This window comes from Myxocyprinus asiaticus, chromosome 33 (genome assembly GCF_019703515.2).
Source record: "Myxocyprinus asiaticus isolate MX2 ecotype Aquarium Trade chromosome 33, UBuf_Myxa_2, whole genome shotgun sequence".
Classification (NCBI taxonomy): Eukaryota; Metazoa; Chordata; class Actinopteri; order Cypriniformes; family Catostomidae; genus Myxocyprinus; species Myxocyprinus asiaticus.
The window spans coordinates 25,008,666-25,033,483 of record NC_059376.1 but is presented as its reverse complement, the minus strand read 5'-3'; the positions used below and the strand labels follow the sequence as shown (position 1 = coordinate 25,033,483).

At 38.3% G+C, this 24,818-nt stretch overlaps 1 protein-coding gene across 2 annotated transcripts in view; it reads right to left on the bottom strand.

Moving 5' to 3' along the window:
- The window catches only part of LOC127424122 (monocarboxylate transporter 1-like), a 48,835-nt gene that overhangs the window by 15,986 nt on the left and 8,031 nt on the right, over nt 1-24,818 (bottom strand). For both annotated transcript variants that reach the window (XM_051669034.1, XM_051669035.1), the window contains exon 2: nt 8,493-8,766. In XM_051669034.1, coding sequence (XP_051524994.1) covers nt 8,493-8,709 — 217 coding nt within the window. In that variant the 5' untranslated portion in view covers nt 8,710-8,766. The remainder of the gene's footprint in view (nt 1-8,492; nt 8,767-24,818) is intronic.

The following is a 24,818-nucleotide window of genomic DNA, read 5'->3' as shown; positions in this document are numbered from 1 at the left end:
TAATATCTGAGTCAAGAAAGTCTTTCTGATCATTCGTCAATTTAGAAAGTTATAATGGCTCTACAAAGCTGCTAATATCCGTATCAGTAGACTAAGATAGAATTCTTTAAAAGGCCTTAATATCTGCAGCAGAAGTAAAAAATATTGCCTCTTGAAGACTTCGAAGAAATGGTGGAAAAAACTTCTCGCAGTAAGTTTCCCTGCTTTGTCGCCCAACTCTAAGTATGTCTGTTTAGTTGAGTCAACTCTCTAAGACCACTGGATGACATTCAGAGCTTCAGCTCCGTTTCAGCACTTTTAATACTCTTTTCTAGTGCCCGACTGATTTATCGGTCGGCTGATATTAGCCTTTCACAGATATATCGGTATCGGCATATATGTTTTCCGATATGCGCAGATATGAAAACTTTCTTCAGAACATATAATGCAGAAAACAATGCTTGGGGTGATTTAGAATTGGTCATAATGTAGTTTGTCCAGCAGAGCGCACTCCGACTCCACTGTTTACAGAACTGAGCTGATGGTGGTTCTGCTGACAGTGTGGAGTTAAGCAGCGTCTTCATGGTAAGTTGCTAACTAGTTTGTGAAATACATACTGGAAAGTTAATAAACAATGACCCCATCATTTAACTAATATAACATTAACCCTGTCCCTGACAACCATGTCACTCATGTTTATCACATCTGTTTGCTATGTTAGCCAGCTATAGTTTGTCAGTGCAGTCAGCAGACAATGATGTTGTGGTGGATTGTGTCTGTTAAGTGTTGATTTCATGCTACATTGTTACCTAGTTTGTGAGGCGCAATGCTGGAAAGTAAATAAACAACATCCATCTTTTACTCTCCATGACAACGAGCTTATAGCTAACCACGTAGCTACTTTCATAGCTTGTCAGCTGAGTGGAAGCTAATGTGCGACACCACTGCTACAGTATGGTGTTTATTTTTTTCTTCCCCTCTTTTTTTTTTTTTTTTTTTTTACATAAACCATACCATTGAACTGCACATAGAATTTTTCAATGAAATAGGCCCCAGTAAACAACAACATCGGACCCCCAAAATGAACAAATAAACATTAAATCAATAAAGGGAAAGGAAGAGAGAGAGAGAGAGAGAGAGAGAGAGAGAGAGAGAGAGAGAGAGAGAAGAGAGAGAGAGAGAGAGACACAGTGGGCAAACAACCGATTAACAAACCCTCTCAGACTGCATCAGCAAAATGCGCAATGTGTAGTCCATATCGCCGATTCAGCACAGGCAAAGCCACCCACTCACTCCATTGATTTTATGAAGGCCATAGCTTGTCGTGGCCATGTGAATGTCTTATGTCTATCCTTGGCATCAATTCTCAGCATAGCCGGGTAAAGCTCAGATCCTGTGCGTGAAGTAACTACTTACACTCTTTGAATCTCTCCCGTTTTGCTTGTGTAGCACTGGAAAAACCATAATGTTGTAATCCTCACAACACAATTAAAAGGAAGGAAGGTTATTACTTTTCTTAAACGTAAGAAATAAGATAGTGTTTCTTCAAGAAACGCATCTTTCCCCGCAGGAAGCTGAAAAATTTGGGAAGATATGGGGTGGACATGTTTTTTTTAGTGCCGGCTCAAGTAAGAGCAAGGGAGTCATTATATTGGTAAATAAGCATCTACAATTCAAATGTCTCAAACAGATTAAAGATAAATTAGGGAGAGTAATTATTGTTTTAGCTGAAATTCAGGGGCAAAGGTTTATTTTGGCTAATATTTACACACCTAATGCTGATGATCAGGGCTTTTGTTTTAGATCTTTAAGGGATGTTGCAAGCCGCTGGCACCCCTCATGATATAATATTGGGAGTAGGGATGTGTGCTACTACTAATTTGAATGTCGCTTAAACGGAGGTTTTGTAACCGACTAGTCAACTTGTCTAAAGAGAAACCAACCTTCAGAAAACAGTTTAAAAAATGTTTTATGCAACCAATTTAAAATACTTAATCTATTCCAAATCTGATGCTAAATTCTACTGCAAAGGGGCATTTATCTGCAACGTGCTCGCCTTGAATTATGATCATTGTACATTAAATATAGAACATGACACGCATTCACTGAATAAACATTAGCGAATATTTTATAGACATATTTATTGAAAACAATTGAATGAATAGTGCAGGATCAATGGAACAACCATAAAAGCCTGTTCTAAATGGAAATCACCAAGTAAAAGTTACTTAACATATTTAAACAGTCAGGACATTGTTGAAAATAATTAACAGGTAGACTAAGCCAAATCTGTGCTGAAAAGTCACGCGTATTTCACACCGTGCAGTTGTGCATTTGCCATTGATCTAATATGACAGCTATTCGGTAAAGAACATCAACCAATAACAGTTACGATGTGTAAAAAAAAAAAAAGAGTAGCTATAGGATAGAAAACATAGGCCTGTGATGTAACCTATAATAAACCTAATGTATTCTAAACATGACGTGCACACAGAATAAAAGATAGTTTAACCCGTTAAGCAGTCGGCACCTCGTTGAAAATAGCCTTCTTAATCAGCAGATTAAGAAAATGGCATACCTAGTCTAAAACAGTTATTTTCTAGTCTACTCAAAAGCATACATTTTTTGATGAGTAAAATTAACCCATCGACATGGTCTGGTGAAAGACGGGACTTGACTCACCTGAGGCGGCTATCCTGCACTTGAAAAAGCCCGCTCAGCGGAAAAATAACATCCAAGCATGCACAGATGTAAAGAAGACTCAAATGTCAAAACATCCATAGGGACTTTCAAACATTTGGAAAGCCGATTCCCGCAGCACCGAAGTGATTTCATTACTACTTTGCTGAGTTTGCTTGTCTAGCGAGAGGACATTTTCCTGCGCGCAACGCGAGTGAGAGAGGCAAGAAGCACGTGCAGCATGAGGTGAAATGAAACTTTGTATCTGCTCCAGATATCCTTTTTTTTTTTTTTTTATAATATTGGTATTATTAATAATATTTAATATATATATATAACATTAATGACAGTAATTTAAGTGCAGCCTCTGTAAAAATATAAAGCCAAACGTAAATGTGTAAAAATTATTATCAGTTTAATGGGGGAACCGACTAGTAATTCCAGTGTCGACTAGCAGCATCAGAACCGTTTAATCTACTAGTCTCGCACATCCCTAATTGGAAGGAGACTTTAATCTTTTGATGGACTCAGTCCTCGATCATAGTGAAACAAAAGTGTGTAAGCCCCCTAGAACAATGACGATCCACAGGATGTATAAAAATCTTGGTCTTACATATATCTGGAGACTTTTGAACCCATCTGTTAGGGACTATACATTTTTTTCACCAGTCCATAAGATTTATTCTAGAATAGATTTTTTTATATATCCAAGTCCCTCATTTCATCTGTTGTTGATTGCTCAGTTGGAAACATCTTAGTCTCAGATCACGCCCTGGTGAGTTTAGAGGTGTTGCCACATATAGAGAAAAAGAAATCATATAGTTGCCGCTTTAATGTATCCCTTTTGCAAAATCCTGATTTCCAACAAATATTGGACTGAAATAAATGTTTATATGGAGACCAACTGGTCCTCAGTATCCTCTGTGGGCGTGGCTTGGGAGGCTTAGGGGTCGGATCATACAGTATGCCTCATTCATCAAAAAATCCAAAGCACAAGAATTCGTGGAGTTGGAAGGAAATATTAAAAGTGCAGAGGCAGAGCTGAAGTGCCATTTGTCATCTGATGGCCTCAGAGAATTGACCCGATTGAAATATAGATATAATACTATTTTGTCGTGGAAAGTGGAGATTTGGTTATTCAGGGCAAGACAGTCATACTTTGAGTCGGGGGACAAAGAAGGAAAACTTTTGGCTAGATATATAAAGCAGAGAGAGTCTTTTTCTACCATTCCCTCAGTGAAATCTGCTGGTGGTGAAATATTTACCTCGGCCATTGATATTAATAATGCTTTTAAAGAATTCTATCTTGATCTCTATAGTTCCATGTCTTTGTCTACTGATGAAGATATAAGAAACTTTGTGGAACCATTAGAACTCCCTAAATTGACGACTGAGCAAAAAAATTCTCTTGATTCTGAGATAACCTTGGAGGAGCTTGATGAGGTAATTAAGGCCCTACCTACAGGCAAGGCTCCGGGGCCTGACGGCTTTGCAGCTGAGTTTTTCAAATCTTATGCTACAGAAATGGCTTTTGTTAGAAGTTTATACGGAATCATTAAAGAATGGAAAGCTCCCACCAACCATGACACAAGCCCGGATCAGTCCGATTCTTAAAAAGGACAAAGACCCAAGCGAGTGGAAAAGTTACCGTCAAATTTCCCTGATCCAGTTAGATGTAAAAATGTTGTCAAAAATTCTGGCTAACCGATTAAGTTATGACATCACTTATACATATAGATCAGGTGGGGTTTATTCGGGGCCGTAACTCTTCTGATAACATTAGGCGTTTCATCAATATCATGTGGTCAGTAGCGAATGATTAGTCTCCGGTCACTGCCAACTCACTTGACACCGAAAAGGCATTTGATATGGTAGAATGGGATTGTCTTTAAGATTTTGGAAATGTATGGGTTTGGGAGTACTTTTATTGGTTGGATTCAGTTACTTTATAGACACCCTGTAGCAGCAGTACTAACAAATGGACTAATTTCAGATTATTTTACTCTGGATAGGGGCACCCAGCAGGGTTGCCCTCTTTCCCCATTATTGTTCTGTCTTGCCCTGGAACCATTAGCAGCCACGATAAGAAAGGAGGATGATTTTCCAGGGGTATTGCGGGAGGTGTGGCACATAAGCTTCTGCTTTATGCAGATGATATTTTATTATTCGTCTCCGACCCCACTAGATCTATGCCTTCCCTCCACAGAATTATTAATTCCTTTTCCAATTTCTCAGGATACAGAGTTAATTGGTCTAAATCCGAAGCTTTGGCTTTGACAGCGTATGGTCCAGTAACGGCCTTCCAGCCGGGCACTTTCCAGTGGCCCAAACAGGGCATTAAGTATTTGGGAAATTTATTCCCAGCAAATTTGTCTGATTTAGTCAGAGTTAATTTTGATCCCTTAATAAAAAGGTTTGAATGATGTGGACAGGTGGGCTTCATTACACTTAATCGATGATTGGGAAGTTTAATGTTATTAAAATGAATTGTATTCCAAAATTCAACTACCTGTTACAATCTCTCCCTATAGATGTTCCCCTCTCTTATTTCAAGCAATTTGATAGCATAGCGAAGTCCTTCATTTGGAATGGTAAGCGTGCGAGGTTAAATAAGTTACATAGGCCGATGGACAAAGGTGGGCTAGGCCTACCAAATATTCTGTTTTACTATTATGCATTCGGTCTCAAACATTTGTCTCATTGGTCGCTTCCACCTGAAAGAGACCCTCCCTGGTTTTGCACTGAACAAGAACTTCTTGCCCCCTATTTTGCCATTGCAAAGCCTTTCCATCAAACTAACCAGAGAAGTTAAATCACACCCGTTATTTCACATTTGCACTCAGTATGGACAAAAGTGTCCAGTGTGTTTAAGTTTAAAGATATTTATCTAAATGTTGCCTCGAGCCTATAGCTAAACCCCAAACTATGCATTAATAAGTCCCCTTTTTGTTGGTCTGAGTGGATTGCATGGGGGGGTTAATACACTCGGTGATCTTTATGAGAGTGGTGTGATGAGATCCTTTGAAAATTTGGTTCAATATTTTGGGATCCCCAGATCTCAGTTTTTTTTTTTTTAGGTATCTTCAGCTACGACACTTGCTCTGTACTATTTTTAGGAATAGCATACACCCCCCTAGAGCGGCAGATACTCTGGGAGAGGTGATTTCTGCTTTTGGAAAAGGCCATGCGGCATCAGTGTATTACTCCTTATTAATTCAGAGTCTGGGGGACGGAGTCTCAACCACTCTCAAAAGATTATGGGAGAGGGATTTAGACCTGGAATTGGAGGAGGGAGAATGGGCTAGGATTGAAAAAAAAACATAAAACTGCATCTAGAGATGCAAGGGTGCGCCTTATACAATTCAAGATTTTACATCGGTTCTATTGGACCCCCTCTAAATTGTATAGGCTTGGTCTTAAAGACACCCACCTGCTGGAGATGCCAATCAGAGTATGGAGATTTAACCCATGACTTTTGGGGGTGTGTTGAAATTCAAAAGTTTTGGTTAAAGGTGCGGAGCCTGGTATGCGAGGTGTTAGGTATTCAGGTATTATTCTGCCCCAGACTCTGTATCTTGGGTGATGGGGCAGTCATTGACATTGTAAGTAGACACATAAATAATTGGGTCTTAACCAGTGTCATGATTGCCAGGCAGATCATTTTAAGGGGCTGGAGGTTGGCTGGAGCACCCTCTTTTCAGGAGTGGTGCTCTGAGATGGGAAGGGTGGCGGGCTTTGAGGAAGTTACATTCAGAGGAACGGGGAGGTATAAAGTGTTTGTGGAGAAATGGGGCGGGTATTTGTCATTTGTGGATGTGTGATTGTTGTTGTGTTTTTTTTTATTTGTTTATTTTATGTATTTGTGTGTGTGTGTGTGTGTGTGTGTGTGTGTGTGTGTGTGTGTGTGTCTATGTCATTTAAGACCACTTATGTTGCTGGGGTTAGGGTGGGATTGGGAGGGGGAGGAGTAATAGTTGGGGTTAAGTTTGATTCTATGTATATATGTTTTGTTCTGAGGTACATTTATGTGAATCAATAAAAATTGTTAATCAGAAAAAAAAAAAAAGAATCGATATTGAGATCGTACAAATGATCGCAATGCATCAGAAAAATAAGTCTAAAATAATCATTTATACTTAAAATCAAAGGTGACTACACCCAACACACTCAAGCAAGTATCAAACTTTCATTCATACTCACTCACTCATCAAAATGGTTATGACAGGACATACTCGAACCATATAAAAACAAAACTTTCAAACATTCACTTTCCAGACCAAAAAAAAAAAAAAAAAAAAAAAAAAAAAAAACACTCAATCACATACCAACTAGGTGTTTACTAGGTATGAAATTCAACAGAAAAACAGTGCTCCCTCTTCTTGACCTCTCTCAGGTTATAGGTGACTATAACTATGGAAGAACCTCTTTGTTGAAGTCAGGCTACGTGCTGAAGCACATGTTCAATATGTAGTCATTGTATATTTACATATTCGTGTGTGTGTGTGTGTGTGTGTGTGTGTGTGTGTGTGTGTGTGTGTGTGTGTGTAAGAAACCACAGACATTTATACTCCAGGAAGTGACATCATCATCTGACACTACCCTCACCCACGTCAACATGGTACTTGACTGAACACATTTCCGTATGACTAATATTTGCACTGCTGAATCCCTTCTAGTGCGACATCATGTGACTAAGCAACTCTGTTACCCTTGAAGCAAAATGTCCCTTATTTAGCAGACTTAAACTAATATGACTGGATTGAGTTCGGACTATCTGCCAAATCTGTCAAATAATCTGAATACTTAGTACTCAAGTACATTTCTTTCATGCCTTTTCTTTTGCCTTGCTTTCCAGACTGTACAATAAACAGTGACTGACTGGTTTAATGTTGTGATGACATTGCATTCTGAACAATAGTTGACACCCATTATGTCCCTAATCACCTTAAATGATTAGTTCACCCAAAAATTTAAATTCTCATCATTTACTCACCCTCATGCCATTCCAGATGTGTATGACTTTCTTTCTTCAGCAGAACACAAATGAAGATTTTTTTTAGAAGAATATCTCAGTGCTGTAGATCCATACAATGCAAGAGAATGGGTGCCAAAATTTGAAAGCTCAAAAAACGACTTAAGTCAGCATCAGAGTAATCCATAAAACTCCAGTGGTTAAATCAATGTACCCAGAAGCGATCTGATGTGTGTGAGAAACAGATCAATATTTAAGTAAATTTTTTTTCTTCTGTTTTTGGTAATTCACATTCTTAATGCATACGCCCCCTACTGAGCAGAGAGAAGAATTTCTAGCAAAAAATGGACTAACATATTGGTCTGTTTCTTACCCACACCTATCATATCCCTTCTGAAGATATGGATTAAAATACTGGAGTCATACGGATTACTTTTATGCTGCCTTTGTGCTTTTTGGAGTGTCAATTTTGGCATCCATTCAATTGCATTGCATGGACCTACAGAGCTGAAATATCCTTATAAAAATCTTAATTTGTGTTCTGCAGTAGAACGTTGTACACATCTGGGATGGCATGAGGGTGAGTAAATGATGAGAGAATTTTTAATTTTGGGTGAACTATTCCTTTAACAAGTGTATGAAAACTTGGGAGGATTCATGCAAACACACGCATATGTTCAGTCTCCCTGTGAGCATTAGCAGCGCAGCAGAAGCAAACAGCAGGCCAGAGTTTAAACACAGCTGTGTTTCAGATCCAAGATTACTTTACTCTACCAGAGCATAACCACAGCAAAAACAAACTCTATTCCAAAACCTCGTGAGCTGCCTCTCTGTACAAAAGATATTTGTAAAAGAGACTGACCTCCTCCATACATGACAGCCAGCATGATTGATGAGATCCATGACACTTGGCTGCTCGTGGCATTAAAGATCACCTCGATCTCTTTGAAGAACACTGTGATGGACTTGGGGAAAGCGTAGGAGAACCCAATGCTGATGAAGGCCCCTACAACCACTGCCCAGCCCCAGCCGCCCTCCGGAGGTGTGTATCCCACCGGCCCTCCTGTCGCAGGCGGCATCTCCTTACACACACGAAGATGGGGTCGATGATGAAGAGAAGGATCAGATGGATCAGTCTGTGGCCAGAGAGAGAGAGAAATAAAGATATTTATAAGAAATCATACAAAGACACACAAAAAACAAAAGCTCTGGCCTTTACACCTGGTATTAAGATGCGTTTCAAGCGATCCAATCACAAGTGGACAGGCGAGACACAACAGTTTACACCTGGTCATAATATGTCTATTTTGACTACTTGTTTAGATTAAGGAAAGGGTCTCTGATTTCATGACAACATATTGTAAACCAATGACCATGTTAGTGTATTACTGCATGATAAATCGCAAGGTGACAATTCCTTTGAAAACTGTATGTAAAAGTTTAAACTCTTATTTAGTGCATCGGTTGATTGGCAGGGGAGTAGGCAGCACTTTGCTCTTTTTTTGAACGCATTCAAACAGATAAGCAGTTTGTTAACTACAAGCACCATGTGGTAATATGCATTCAAAACATTCGACCATCTCAGAGTCCGAATGTAGCTGAAATGGACAAATCTTAAAATGTTTTTGACCCCATTTACACCTGTCTTTGTCATTGTCCCATTTCATACTGATTGGCCAAAACACATCTTTATACCATGTGTAACGGGTCCCAGTTTTGTTCTAAAGCCAATAACCTTCCTTGCTCTTTACTAAGGCAGCATACTAACCATAATGGAACCTCATAAGTGACTGATTTAGAACACTACATGGGCAGCAACTTTTACATAAATTGTGCTCTGCACAGGGGACTTAACTCAATTACAATTTATTTAAATCTGGAGTTTGACGTTAGCATTTTGCTAAGCTAATAGCAACAGGTGATACTTCAATAAAGCATAAATATACAGAGTACATACAAATATTGGGTACAATAATCAATTTTGTATAAATTTTTTCCCCCCGATACTTTTACTTTTTGATATTGAATGAAATACAAGTTTAAGATGGCTCTACACTAGCTGATTTTTCCAATGATTTTCAGGTGTTAGCTTCATTAAAGGTACAGTCAGTAATTTGGGGCTAATTTAAAAAGTTTTACACATTAACAAATGAATTGTGTTTTTGTGAAGAGTGATCTGAATGGTGAACACTAACATGAGATTAAGACTGTACTCATAATAGTTTTCTATAACAAGGAATTTTATTATACATGGTGCAGGTCACCCCTTCAATGTGTTTCGCCATGTTGAAATAACATGGTCCGCTGTGTTTCACTACACGTCGAAGAAGAAAATCCTCGCGCTCATTGGCTGCCGCCTACGTAGATATGCTTGACTATGCTTGGTGCAGTGTTGTTTGGTTATGCAGAGCAAAAAGAACACAATGGAACATACTTATTATCATGCTTTAGAAGCAGAGACAACAGGAGATTCAGTAGCCGTACTGCAGAAGCAGCGAAAAAGGTCCAAAGCAAGAAGACAGAAAGACAAAAGGCAAAAAACTAGAGTAAACATCGGTACGGCATACACAAGTTGGAAAGATCTGATGATGGAAAGGTCTGTTTTGTTGGACAGGTAAGACATTAAATTGTTTAGGCCATTCTCTAAAATAGTATCAGTGGAATATACAGAAAACTCATACAATTTTCCCTCGAACTTTTTAAAATTACGTGTGTAGTCAACGTATGTTAGTAATGGACAGTTTTCAGTGGTGTTTACAAACGCAACATGTAATTTTATTTTCTTTGTTATCACAGATATAGTAAGGGGGACCCATATACCTCCACCTCTATAAAATGGCATATGTCTTCATTTGTTTAATAGCTTGGCACAGCGATTGTTGTGGATTGAGTAAACCATGACGTTGGTTTGCTTGGAAACAAAAGTTCTTCAAATACAGTATTAATGGACATGCTAAATTTGATCATCAAAAACAATTCTAATCTTTCCTTTACCATAACATTCTGTATCGCTAGATAATTGAGGTTTATTTCACGCTAAGCAGTTCTCTAATAAAGGTAATAACTGTCTTTAGAAATAACGTGAAACATAGACAGTCTCCAAATATTATTGATATGAGGGACAAAAATAATCTGTCCTTAACTGTAGAAGTCTGTTTGCTTGAATTCTGATGTTTGTTTTTAGGTAAAGCAATTATATTAAAGTAGTAATAAATAACTTTAGAAATTACCTTAAACTCCGACATTTTCCAGGTGCAAATACTATTACAAAGCTGGCGGGGGCAGCAGAGACGATCATGCTTATAGATGGCAGTACAGCGTCTAACACCACTGTCATATCGGTACTTAAAGTACATGAAGAGCAGCAATACTAACGCTAGCTAGAGAACTACTGAATGCCCTTTAACAATCACTGGCCAGGCAGATGGAGCCAGAGCACCCATTAGCACCTCTCAGCAGGAGGTGTTAATCACTTGGCTGTCTGGACTCTCAGCTTAGTTAATGCCTTGAAACACTGAAAATACACATCTGGCTTGCTTGAAATTATCACTGGCTGTGGGTGGGGCGGGAACACAACACCAAGGCAGTGACCAATGAGTGCAGTTCATGTACAGTGTTTTTTATTTTTGCCGCAGGACTGAAGCAATTTTTTTCTGCAGAAAAAGCATGAAAAAGCACCTTATTTTGTTTTGCTTTTTTACACACTTGTTAGGCCTTGCACTAATGCTTGATCTGAGAAGACAAAAAAAGTAAAAAAATAAAAATAGTAAATGTCATACAATTTGTGTACCAGATTAAGAGGACAAGGGTTTTTTAACCCCTCAAATAATTGCCAAATTTAAATATATGTTTCAAGCCAAACCATTTTGTTTTAATCAACAAAAGGTTAGGTTATAGAATGATGCCTTTTAAATGGGTTTTTTGACTATTTGAAATCTTTTTCATGACTGAAAAGTCAAGGAACATGTTTATCACCAAATTTTGATAATGACCGGTCTAGTTAATCTTTGTTTCTATATAGTTGTGCAATAAATAGTTGTTAGCCAGTCATTATCGCAAAATAAACCCATACACGGTGACAATACATTAATCGATTAATACTGATTTATAAACATTCACATTTGTACCGGTAAATAAAAGCGACTGTTATGGTCACATTCTTACCTCCAATTCCTGCAGAAGAACTGTTAAGCCATATTGTCCACAGCCGCGTAAGTGTGGTCTTGCCCAACACTTTCGCTGCTTTCTATTTTTTTCTGCGTGTAACCAGAAATAATAAAACAGAAACTGCAGCCACTGCCGCAAAACACTGCTTGCTGTTCATGTTTGCCTGTTTTCATGTTTTGTGTGGAGGCTGAGCTCTTGCTCTTATTTCCGCAAGCTTCAGGTTGATTGGCTGTGAAAATGGGACTTGACAGTGAAGCACTGAGAAAAGTCAAAGGCAGTCGTTAAGGGTGACACCTTCCCTCAGTTTTTAAATGGTAAATGTGACAGGCTCACTGACTAGGAGGGCAAGATTAGTGAAAACAGTCAATGAGTGTGACACCCCCCACCCAATTCGAGTTGTTCGGAGTCTGCTAGTGTAGAGCCAGCTTTACTAATATACATCTAGAATAATAAAACATACAGCAAAATAATGCTACCTACTTTTGGAACAGTGTCCATGTTGTGGGCACCTTAAATGCCCGATGCCTTAAAATGCTGCCTTCCTACGAAGCTCACTAAGCTATGGAACAGAGCCATAGACTCCCATGTGAGAAAGATGAATATATTAGATCACTTTACTGGCATAAAAAAAAAAAAAAAAATAAAAAAAAAAGTCAACCCTTTGATGTGTTTGTCAGATTCTGTTGTAGTCAACACTTTGATGAGATCCAGTACAAGGAAAACTATCCATGCAGACAGAGCAAAAGTACAACATGTGAGTGCCAAGTGTGAACGAACACACACACTTGCACACAAACAGTAAACAGTGTGTAGTTTGAGCATAACAGCTATGCAGTCTGTTACACTTTAACCAAGCTTACATCAAAACAGATAAACATACAAGACTTTCGGACTGATAATTCTCCACTCAAACACAGCCACAATCTGACATAAGATCAAACTGCAGTCAACTTGGAGAACAGAGATGTGGGCTCAGATGCCTACACACACACAAACTCCGGTGGGCAGAGTCTCTCAGGCAGCAGAGCACAGAATACGTTCATTTGAGCGTGAAAGTCATAGTCCCAGACTGGTTATGTGTGTTTGGGTTGGTCAAGGCTAAATCACTCTCCCAGGGCCTCCAGAGAATCAGGGGTCATATATCAGAAAGGATAAAGAGAGAGGGGGTAATCAGTTCCATTTTAATTAAGTCTCACTCTGTTGGCTCAGGCAGAGAGCTGCTTACATTAGCACTCAAATAACTGTTATGAAGCAACTATTCTAAGTCATATGTGGGAGAACTTGTGTACTATAGAATGAGACTGCTTAGCTGTTTTAGCTGTAGGGTAAATGGAGGGTGAGGGTTGTTTGTGATGTTTTTTATTTTTATTCTATGCTAAATAAAACCAGTTTTGGACAATGTCATTGGTATAAGCAGGATCACAGCCATTTACAGTCAATTGTCATGTACAGTATCGAATTTCTGCTGACACACATCAGAACAAAATGAAAATATGGCGGACTACACTCTCCTGCCATTCAATAAAAAAACAAATTGGCTTTTCTGGGTGACCCCCCGTATAGCATACGGTCCAGCACTCAGGCTTTCAAAGTATATATAATTTTGACCACAAGTCCAGACAGACGCATTCAATGCATACACACTACAACTGCTTTGTAATACTCTTTTAGCGAAGTCAACGGCATGTGCATGCACAGACAATGTGGAAAGACGAGGACTGGCCGCATGTCTTGAAAACCTAGGCTACTGTGCTGATGACAAAATTTAGGTCACATGCACAGGGTGCAAGACATACTAGTCCGTAGAAAACCAAAGTATACTTTGGCCGTAATTGGTAGCAGTTTTGTGTAAAAGTTGGTGAAAGTGGTGCAGTGAGGGGTAATTTTTGGTGAATTGGCTGCATTGGATGATATATGTTGACTATTTAATGATTTTTCTGGCATTACAATTAGGCTAAGCAACAATAGCTATGTTTCCAATCAAGTTGTGAAAGTTATTTGTGCGAAAAACCATGCTATTGCAAAAAAAATGTGTGCATAAAGCAGCATTTCCATCCCGTGTTCAAAAGAACAAAATAGTCACTTCCGGAGAAATTGTTGCCACTGTGACCCTTTTAAAATACTCACGGTTTAGAACACACAGGAAAAACACTGTAAAGAACTTAGTCTCATGTAAAAAGCAACAGCATGTCACACAGTTTTGGGAGCACAATGTGTGTGTGTTCAAGCCATATGACTTTACCATGAGGATCTATAAATTTTATTTAAAAAGTCTCAATAAACCTGCTCTTCCACACAGTTCAAGATTGTATTTGACTTATTTGAACTGCAAACACAATGCAAGCTTTGGATTTTCTAGACATCGTTATTTCAGGATGACCAGAGCAACATTGGTCAGCTGGTTAGTCCAGTTATGAACTAATTTTTCAGTTACATGTCTTTTTTTGATGCTCACAGATGTCACACCTGTTTTAATAACATGTTCCTCTTCATTTTATTGACTTGTTTGGGAGTCATCCCTTTCTGTGGAGATGTTTTTTTTGGGGGGGGGGGTTTCCTGGATCAAAAAAGATTGAGTAGTGAGACTTATCCTGCTCTGCACCTGTAAATATCGGGAAGCATGCTGGACTTGCGTGCACTTGCATGCTCCAGAGAAAGCGCATGTGACACTCACATGGCTTGTTGAGCGCGTCCACGCACAACTCACCACACGCCCCACCGAGAATCACATTATAGTGACCACAAGGAAGTTACCCTATGTGACTCTACCCTCCCTAGCAACCAGGCCAATTAGGTTGCTTAGGAGACCTGGCTGGAGTCACTCAGCACGCCCTGGATTCGAACTCGCGACTCCAGGGGTGGTAGTCAGCGTCTTTACTCGCTGAGCTACCCAGGCTCCCCCCCAAATCCCATCTTGTATTCCTAATAAATTCAATAGGAGTTTATTTGGTAAATAAGTTTCCATCATAGTTTATGCACATTTCTTCTTATCAAATAAAAATGTATCCACCTAAATCATACAATTTTGAATGTGCATTTTGTAGATTTTTTTTTTCTCGCATTTTGGGGTTTCCATCCAGCAGTTTTTATGCGACATCCTAAAATGTGAATAAAAATACATGGATGGAAACCCAGCTAATGTGAAGATTGGTTTTAATTTGGCCTTTACATTTTCTTTTTGTATCCTCTTTGTGACTTGAGTACTAGTCTAAGAGTATTAAGATAGAGATGTTGTAGTAGTGCTTCTCATTTATACTTCTATAGCAATAATGGCATGAGTTCAAGATGTCCGTTCCAAATGAATCAGAAGTCCCCCACATGCATTTGTCATGCATTACAATCTTTTAGAAAAAATACGGTGTAAAAAAAAAAATCCAACTTCAATTTTGGCAGATAAGCTTAATTTTTACAAGTTGATAAAACTAATGTAGACTGTTGTCAAGATTACTTAAAATCAATAAAAGTAAACTTGAGTGGAATAAAAGTTTAATTTTAATTTTTTTTTTTAAAGTGAGCACATACAAAAGTCAAGTTTGGTGGTGAAAGTAGAACTTTGTTTTTGAATTAATAGATGTTTTAGCTGTATTTTTAATTATGTTTTGCTGTAAAAGTTTTTTTAAAAGTCACCATCAGGATGATTACTGTTCACTTTGATGAAGTTTCTTAAGTTATACAGTTGACTTTAAATCTAAAAGTTTGAAGTACTTGTTACCTACACATCTTTTCAAGTTGGACCAATTATTTATTACCTTGGTGGGGCTGACACATGATCTTATGTAGAAATGTAGATCTGCTTAATAAAGAATATCTTTTATATTATTTTTTTAAGAACACTGAAAATTCTGGACAGCTGTACTTAAAAATGCAAGTTAATAGTCAATATTTTTGAGTTTGCTTAACTTATTGTATTGAGCTAATGGAACTTACAATCAATGGATGGATGGATGGATGGATGGATGGATGGATAGATGATAGTGTATATCAGCAAATATACAGACAAAAATGTCATTTTCAAAGAAGCACCTTTCAGGATAGGATAAAGGCCTGACTGCCTCTCACTCCCTGTTCAAGTCAAATTCCCACAGACAGTTTGACATCAGAAAGAGTTGCATATTCACATTCCTTCAAAGGAAGAGAGCATATATCTCTGTATGAATAGGGCTAATATTTACACAACATAAAATAAACAACTACTTAAACCGCCTTCCCAAATCCTTAGTCCAAAAAAAGCCTAGCGCAAGAACATGGATGTGTGTGTGTGGAATATTTCAATCCAGTATGTGATGTCAGTCTCTTGTACTAATGCCCCTAAATGTACAAGCATCTGCACACAGTCAAGCTCATACACACAATAAAGCTCATACACACACTAGCTGGATTGTTCCAAGAACAGACAGATAATTGTGACTGTCATGATACAAGGCTCTCCAACTTCCCTGTGATGTTGTTTTGATGGATGCAGACTAACCTCTTTTTGGTTGCTCAATGAGGTGATGATTGAGCCACAAGTCCACAAGTATGTCAATCATTTAAACTGTCCCTTCTAAAAGGAGGTTGCTGATTTGGGGTTTTCTGACTACACAACACACAGCGGTTTCCAGTGAGAAATACTGGAAAGCTCACAGCAGGTGTAACAGAACCAAAATAAAAGCAGAGGCATGCTTAGAAAAGTACAGTTACTTTGCAGGGCTCAACAGTATAGTTTTGGGCCAGTTAACAGAACTGTAAAAATATTGTCAGGGCAAGTACAAATCTGATCTACTGGCTTAACCGGCCAGCAGAAACAAATATAAATCGGTGCCGTTTTGCCATGGCCTTCATAATGAAGGAAATAATCAGTGAGGCCACTGAGGTTAGGGACAAAAACCCCAGCAGAATACCAAATCAGCAAGAGTCAGATCACCTCCTACATAAGACATTAGACCCATGCATTACCCCTGCTGCTCTTTTAATACACATGCATTTAATCTATCTTAAATCTGAGAGTGGAAATTCTGAGGTATGGGTGTGTTATGACCTCAAGACGTCTTAAATAAGCGTTTTTGTTTTCCGCTGACTTTGCATATGCACCCATAAGGGCAGTGTAGCTTAACTGGTGTACATTAATTTATAAATCACTGATAAAGTGTATGACCAAATATGAATGCATCTGGTTACTAAAGAACCTTTCTGTGTTGTAATATTCAGGGTTCAAAAATGGATTTAAAAGCAGAACAACAGTGTTACACCATCACTGTTGTGTCCTTATTTGTGGGGTAATGATTTCTAATCACATCCTGTTGTTTAAAAACTAGGGATGTGCAAATCAGCCAATGTTCCAGGTTCGGTACAAGTTGAGCTCCACTTTTTCTTTTTTTTTTCCCAAAAACACATCAACATCCTTTGCTCATTAAAAAAAATATAACAAAAAATTGCGGTTACAGAAAGGCAATTAAAATGGAAGTGAATGGTACTAGCCCATAAACATTAAGACACTTTTTCCAAAAGTATCGTCCCAAAATGTAAACATTACAAGTGTTAACATGATTGTAATGTAATATCAGGGATTAAATGCCATTTACCAAATTTATAGGATTAACCAGCATAACATCATAACAACGAGATTGTAAAATTTAACATTACACATCCTTTTTTTTTTTTAATTAACAATTTTTATTGATTCCATACAACAACTTTAATAGACATAACAGAAAATCAGAATCAGCTTTATTACCAAGTATGCTTACACATACAAGGAATTTGTCTTGGTGACAGGAGCTTCCAGTGTACAACAATACAAAAACAATACAAAAACAGCAGCAAGACATAGATAATAATAAAAAATAATTATACACACACATACATACATACACACATACGTAGTGCCTATGGAATCAAATAATATAAAATTATAACCCTTCCCCTCAAACAATTACACACACCCCAAAAAATACAGTTCCCCCCCCAGAAGGGTTCAAAAGTCTCCAAACATCTGCAAGACCAAGATTTCTACACATCCTTTGAAGTGTCAATGTTGCTCTAGGGGGCTTGCACACTTTTGCTTCACTATGGTCAAGGACTGAGTCCATAAAAAGATTAGTCTCCTCCCAATATTATACCATGAGGGGTGCCAGTGGCTTGCAACATCACTTCAAGATCTATAAAAAGCCCTGATCATCAACTTTAGATGCATAAATATTAGCCAAGATAAGACTTTGCCCCTGAATTTCAGCTAAAACAATAATGACTCTTCCCATTTTATCTTTACTCTGTTTGAGATATTTGAATTGTAGATTTTTACTTATCAGCGTAATGACTCCCCTGCTCTTACTTGAGCCAGCACTAAAGAAAACATGCCCACCCCATATCCTCCCAAATTTTTCAGCTTCCTGTGGACAAAGACGCATTTCTTGAAGAAACATTATATCATATTTCTTATGCTTAAGAGAAATAACATTCCTTCTTTTTATAGGGTGCCCCAGCAAATTCAGATTCCACGTGGAGAGAGACAGTCCACTCATATTAACATTTGACATAAGAAAAAATAGATTGAATGTCAAAAACACGATTATAAAAACCACACTCCAAAATTAGTGCAACAATCAAAGCCCGAACATCCCCCAGAACAAACAGAAAAAAGAAAAATGTGCACGACAGCACCAACTGGCATCCATCCCTCCAAACTCACAGTCCATGCACGCCTACGAGAACCCTCGCGACAACTTTGCCGATGGATTGCTCAAGTCTGGTGTTTCTATACAAATTTTGTGAGACAGAATTACACAGCAAAAGATAATCTATAAAACAAACTCCAGCCAATAGGTGGAATAAGCACAAAGAGTGTGTAGATTTATCCATAAAACTGTCCTGAAGGTGTAATACTCTACAAAATAAACTCCAGCCGATAGGCGGAACCAGCAGAGAAAGAGTGTGCAGATTCTCAAACAGTCAAGCAAATGTTCAGTGAGCCGGCCCACTCGGCTGCAACGAAAGTATAACAAAAGGACATCACTTGCTGTGGGCATGTGAATGTTTTACAGCCATCCTTAGCATCTATTCTCAATTTGGGGTTTCGAGACACATTTTAATATGTTGGACTTATCTTGACACGTCATCTAAAAAAATGTTACGCTCATGATGGCATGCTTCAATACATTGCAAGACACAATTCAATGGTCAAATGATGTCCATCTGAATGTGTATGGCTGTAGCAGCCAAGAAGGTATAGCTGCAGGCCGGAGAGCTACAAATGCAGGTGGAATCTCCAAAATAGGGCGTGGAATCTCCAAAAGGGGGTTGCACGAACTCCAAAAGGAGGCGACACCTCCACAGACGGTTAGGGGCTCCCTATATCTTTGCTGGCAATTTGGAGCTCCCACACCTTTTTTGGAGCAATGCCTTCAGCAGCACTTTAAAGGGCATGAATTTAAAAGACGCAACTTTTCAGAGAGGGTTTTATCATGCAAACCGTAAGATTGTCTTCATCCTAATAAAATCACAACTACTAAAAATCAGTATTATATGAAATACAGCATTAATAAAAATCTATACAAACTGGTCAACCTCTCTAATCATCTAATCAGTTATTGGACGATTAGTCGACCACCGTGATCCATCCATATTTAAACTGCTAATTTTAATTTCTCCAAAATCAACTAAAGGTTCCTTTTAAGGAACATAAATTCCAAGCTAATATTAAAAAGTGAATATGGCCTAAATATCCCAGCATGATTTTGTATGGTCCAATTAAACCCTGAAGTGCTCTTTTCTACTGTGACTGCAGTGTTGGACTGGCTACTGGTTTGGCCGTTTCATGAGAATCTGCTGATATCCTGAACTGCTTTCCAATGTAGATGAGAGTTCATCAGTCAGACTCTCAGCAGTTAGAGGGTACGGGCAAATATTTTCCCACTGGGGACTGCAGGACGCTGACTAGTCCTCGGTCAGAAGATGATACTGAATGTCCTTTTGCTTTTGAAGTATTGAATCAAGCCTCAGATCACCACTAACAGTCAGCAGTAGTGCATCAGTTTTACCACCTCAGAGTAGTGTTGTCATGATACCAAAATATCAATAGTCGATACCGATTCCATTAAAATGTCATGGTTCTCGATACCTATTTTGATACCACAGCAAACATGTGCTAATATGGTAATGTGCTGCTGAACATACTCCTTTAGCCTAAAGTAAAAAAAATTATGTAAATAAGAAATTAAAAGAAATGCATGTTTCTTTCCAAGTGTTTCTCAATTAAGTATGCATTCCTTAAGTGTTTTTTTAAGTAGGGCCCTACTGAAATCTCCCCAAATCCTTTATTTTAATTATTTTGTGGTGAATCACAATGTTACAAACTTTGTTTTGAAGCAAAAAAAGTATTTGAAAAAAAGGACAAAAAGACAAAAGGTACAAGATGGTGTACTTTCCTTCTCTTATGAGGGCACGAACTACAATGCCATGAAGCATTGCGAATGATGTAATGAAATAAAAATGATGAGAATGTATAAAACAATTGATTTTAGGTTGTTGACCTAAAAGTATAGAAACAATATATTTTAAGTTTATTAAAAAATATTCTGGTATGTACACACATATATATATATATATATATTTATTAGTTTAAGGGTGAAGGGAGACCGTGCATTACTGGAGTGGGCATTATTGTTGAAAATCAATTAGTCTATGGGAAAATGTATGGGATTTTTACTTACGGAACCAGACTGTTGCATTCTATAGCACGTGTAATTCCAAATATGCTTGGCCACTAAAATTTACTATCCATATATCTAAAGTAACCTAATACCACCGAGTTTTTGTGGACAAAAGAGTTGATGAAAGCATTTCTCTGCATTAAAAGGCCATTGTCAACTCTACAACAAACAGAAATGTCTTTCTTCAGTGTACCGCCATAGTAAAAGCTTCTGCCAGTTAAAGGCCCACATAGCTATGCAGCATGCAGTTTAAGAAAATGTTACATAAATACCCTATCACAAAGTAGACAAAAACAGGTACCCAGTGAATAGATAAAATAGGCCCTTTCCCACCTACAGTCCTGGTACTTTTCCCTTATTAACTTTCTAGATGAGGATTCTTAAGAGGAACGGGACAACAGTGGAGACTTTTCACCCCTTTCATTCGCACTCAAAGTAACCACCATAGTGATGGCATGTAGTATCGAAATTTTTCTTGTGACATTGTTTGCACACACGATTCCTTAGCAACAACAACAAAATCAACAACACCGGAGTTACACTTTTGTTAGGGCTGTTTTATACAAACTTTGGCTGCGTCAGAAAACGTAGGTAGCTGTCTAATCAGTTAATTGTATAAACAACAGCGGTTTTGGATGAGCGGAACTCTCTGAACATTTTAAAAAACACCTTATTTCATCCTACCTTCATCCATTCTTATACAGCCTCCAAAGGCAGCATTTTCCAGTTTTCAGATACAGCCTGTGTCTTCAGGTTAGTTTAAACTGGGCTTGAGAGCCACGCATGTGGTGCTCTGTGCTGCAGCCAGAGTGAGAGTCGAGACGGCAAAAGGCATGAAGCACACGCTGAACGCAGTGGACACCATGTTGAAAATAAATAAGTTAAATTACCCACTCTCGATAAACATCAAATTATTATTTATTCCATAATCCCAGGAAAAATTTGATGTAGTAATCCAGAAATCACTTTATTTTCTGTATTGTCACACAGTACAAACAGTAGTGAACTCACACACACACACACACACACACACACACGTGAAATGGGTGATTCTCTTTGAATACTTTGTTATATGTTATTTCTAAGGGAATTGTCAAATTAGCACAATCCTCTGAATAGCAGACTAGCTGCTAGTTTGTTTACTAATGGTGGCTGTGGACACCTCTCCTTTCTCAATGCTTTGTGAATCATACGTTTTTGACTAATCACAGGCTACAGCACCTCCCACAGTCCCTATACTAGTGATCAACCTATGTTTTTTTTAATGGCCAATGCCAATATCCAGAGAGCAGGGTGGCCGATAGGCCGATACAATGCCGATGTCATATTAGTATTGTCAAAAGTACCAGTACTTCGGTACCAAGTCAATACTAAAATTTTAAAAAGATGTAACGATCCCAGTGTTACTGCAGTACCAGTAGTACCGAGGCGCAATATGACTGACACACGACTGCTTAAAATTGCTCATTTTGGGGGAGCCTGGGTAGCTCAGCGAGTAAAGACACTGACTACCACCCCTGGAGTCAAGAGTTCAAATCCAGTCAGGTCTCCAAAGCAACCAAATTGGCCTGGTTGCTAGTGAGGGTAGAGTCACCTGGGGTAACCTCCTCGTGGTCGCTATAATGTGGTTCGCTCTCGGTGGGGTGCGTTGTGCGTGGATACCATGGAGAATGGCATGAAGCCTCCACGCACTCTATGTCTCCGCGGTAACGCACTTAACAAGCCACGTGATAAGATGCACGGATTGACGGTCTCAGCTGCGGAGGCAACTGAGGTTCATCCTCTGCCAGCCGGATTGAGGCGAGTCACTACGCCACCACAAGAACTTAGAGAGCATTGGGAATTGGGCATTCCAAATTGAGGAGAAAAAGGGGAGAACATTTTTTTTCATTTTGAGTGCGTGTTCTGTTACTCCTTACACTGAAATTCAAATCATGACATGTCCTAGAGTGATTTATTAAACTGCTAAAGGCTGCAATCTTAGGGTACATTTACATGACAACCATGTACTAAAAATGGAAAAGTTTTTCCTTTGCATTTTTGAAAAGTTTCGCGTACAGACGACAACGTTGTCAAAACGATCCCGGTTCACACGGATCCGCGAAAACGACTAAAAACACTGTATTATGCATGCCAGGCCAGTGGTTGGCCATGTCACTTTGTAAAGAAACACTACGCGCCTGCGCACATAAGCATTCATCCACAGAGCGCTGAATACAAACAATGAAGATGGCGATCGCTGGTCATAGTAGTGATGCAGTAAATCTACACTTTGCTGGAGAGGCGTCAATAAACTCAAAATCTTGAGCAGCACAAACACAGTCCTGTAGTCTGCCATTGTAGTTCTGAATGTCTCACGCATTGTTTTGAAGTACTTGCGCGCATGCCTACAGACTGAACACGTAATACACGTGCGCATGATGTCATCCTTTTCACAAATTCGCGTTTTTGTATGTTTACACAGAGACGATAACGGCATTGTTTTCAAAAACTGGCACTTTGAAACCCGTTTTCAAATGTTTGTGTTTTCAGGCCCCAAAACGCCGTTATCGTCTAAACGAACAGCCAAAACGCATAAAAAGTTTTCCGTTTTAGTTGAAAACATTGTGTAAACGGCCTCTTAAGGTGGAAGTAAAATTTCAGTAGTCGGTACCGATACCAGTGAAATTTCACATTTCTCGATACCTATTTCGATTCCGAAACAAATATATGCCAATATGATAATGTTCTATTGAACACAATGGTTTAGTTATTTTTAATAATTTATTAATTATTTTTATAATTATTTTCCAGAACTCCATGTTATACATTTTTATTTAATTTCATCATCAAAATGATGTCTAATTAATTCTTAACTTTTAACAAGTGAAAATAGAACTTTTCAACATGTCACTGCATTTTTTTGCCAAACTTTTAACAACAGTCTTGCTTGTGATATAGTGCTTAATTATTATTATTATTATTATTACAGTGAATATTACATTTTATTATACCGTTGCAATATATTTTTGTCACTGTTTCTTCAATTTCAGCCATCTAGCTTTTATTATAAATAGTGCTTTTATTTTTACATGTTTTTTTGCTGGAAGCTTCACTTCACCGGATAAGCAGTTCTTTGGTCAACTCTGTTGTTTTAAATGCTATTTAAATAAAGTTGAGTTGAGATTAAAGCGCAAATGCTGTGATTTAATTATTTAAATATATAGTCTACATGTAATATGTGCTTTACAGTAGATTAGTGCACTGCTCTGTCATCTGATACAACGCTGTAACAGGTAAAGGATAGGAAAGGAGGCGGCGGGAACTGGCTGAACAATCAACAAACTTTTAATGCATAAATGAACTCAAACAATGAACTTAACCATAAACAGACACACATGCAACGCATGTCACTCTCTCTCAAACCGGCGTCTCTGGCCACCCCTTATCTCGCTCTCCCACTGATCAGCTGATTCAGCACCATGCACAGCACGGCCCGGCTAGCCCTCCTCCTCGTTGATTCTCAATGTCTGTGGAGTTTCTAGTGGATGAGCAGTCAGATTTATTCAAAGTACGCAGCTCATCCACAATAAGATTGCAGCCTTTAGCGGTTTAATAAATCACTCTAGGACATGTCAGAATTTTAATGTGATCAATTTTCTATTTCAGTGTAAAAGCAGTAACAGAGTACATAGTCAAATAAGCTTGTGAGCATTTTAAAGCTGTCGTATGTCAATCATACTGTGCGCGTGTACCGGACAGAGTCTGTACTCTGTACTATCGGTACTGCAGAAACAATGGTATCGTTACATATTTTTATTTTAGTACAAACTTGGTACCGAAGTACAGGTACTTTTAACAACACTGTGGAAGAAATGCATATTTTGAATGAATGTATAAATCCGACTGCTCATACACTGGAAACTCCACAGACATTGAGAATCATTCATGACATGTTGTATCAGATGACAGAGCAGAGTACTAATCTACTGTGAACCACACTGCATATGCAAACTATATATTTATATAATTAAATCACAGCATTTGAGCTTTAATCTCAACTCAACTTTATTCAAAAAAGCATTTAAAACAACAGAGTTGACTAAAGTGCTTCACAGTAATATAATTTAAAACAGAATATTTAAAAATGACCACACACAAACACCAGTAATCTAAAACACAAAATACAAACAATACAAAACTGTGTCCTACACTTCATTTGTCAGACTCAAAGGCCAGTGTAAAGAGATGAGATTTCAGACGTGACTTAAATGTGTCACAAACTGTTTATCTGGAAAGCAAAAACACAAAAACAAAACAGTCATAATAAAAGCATGTTTCAAAATATGCTAGAG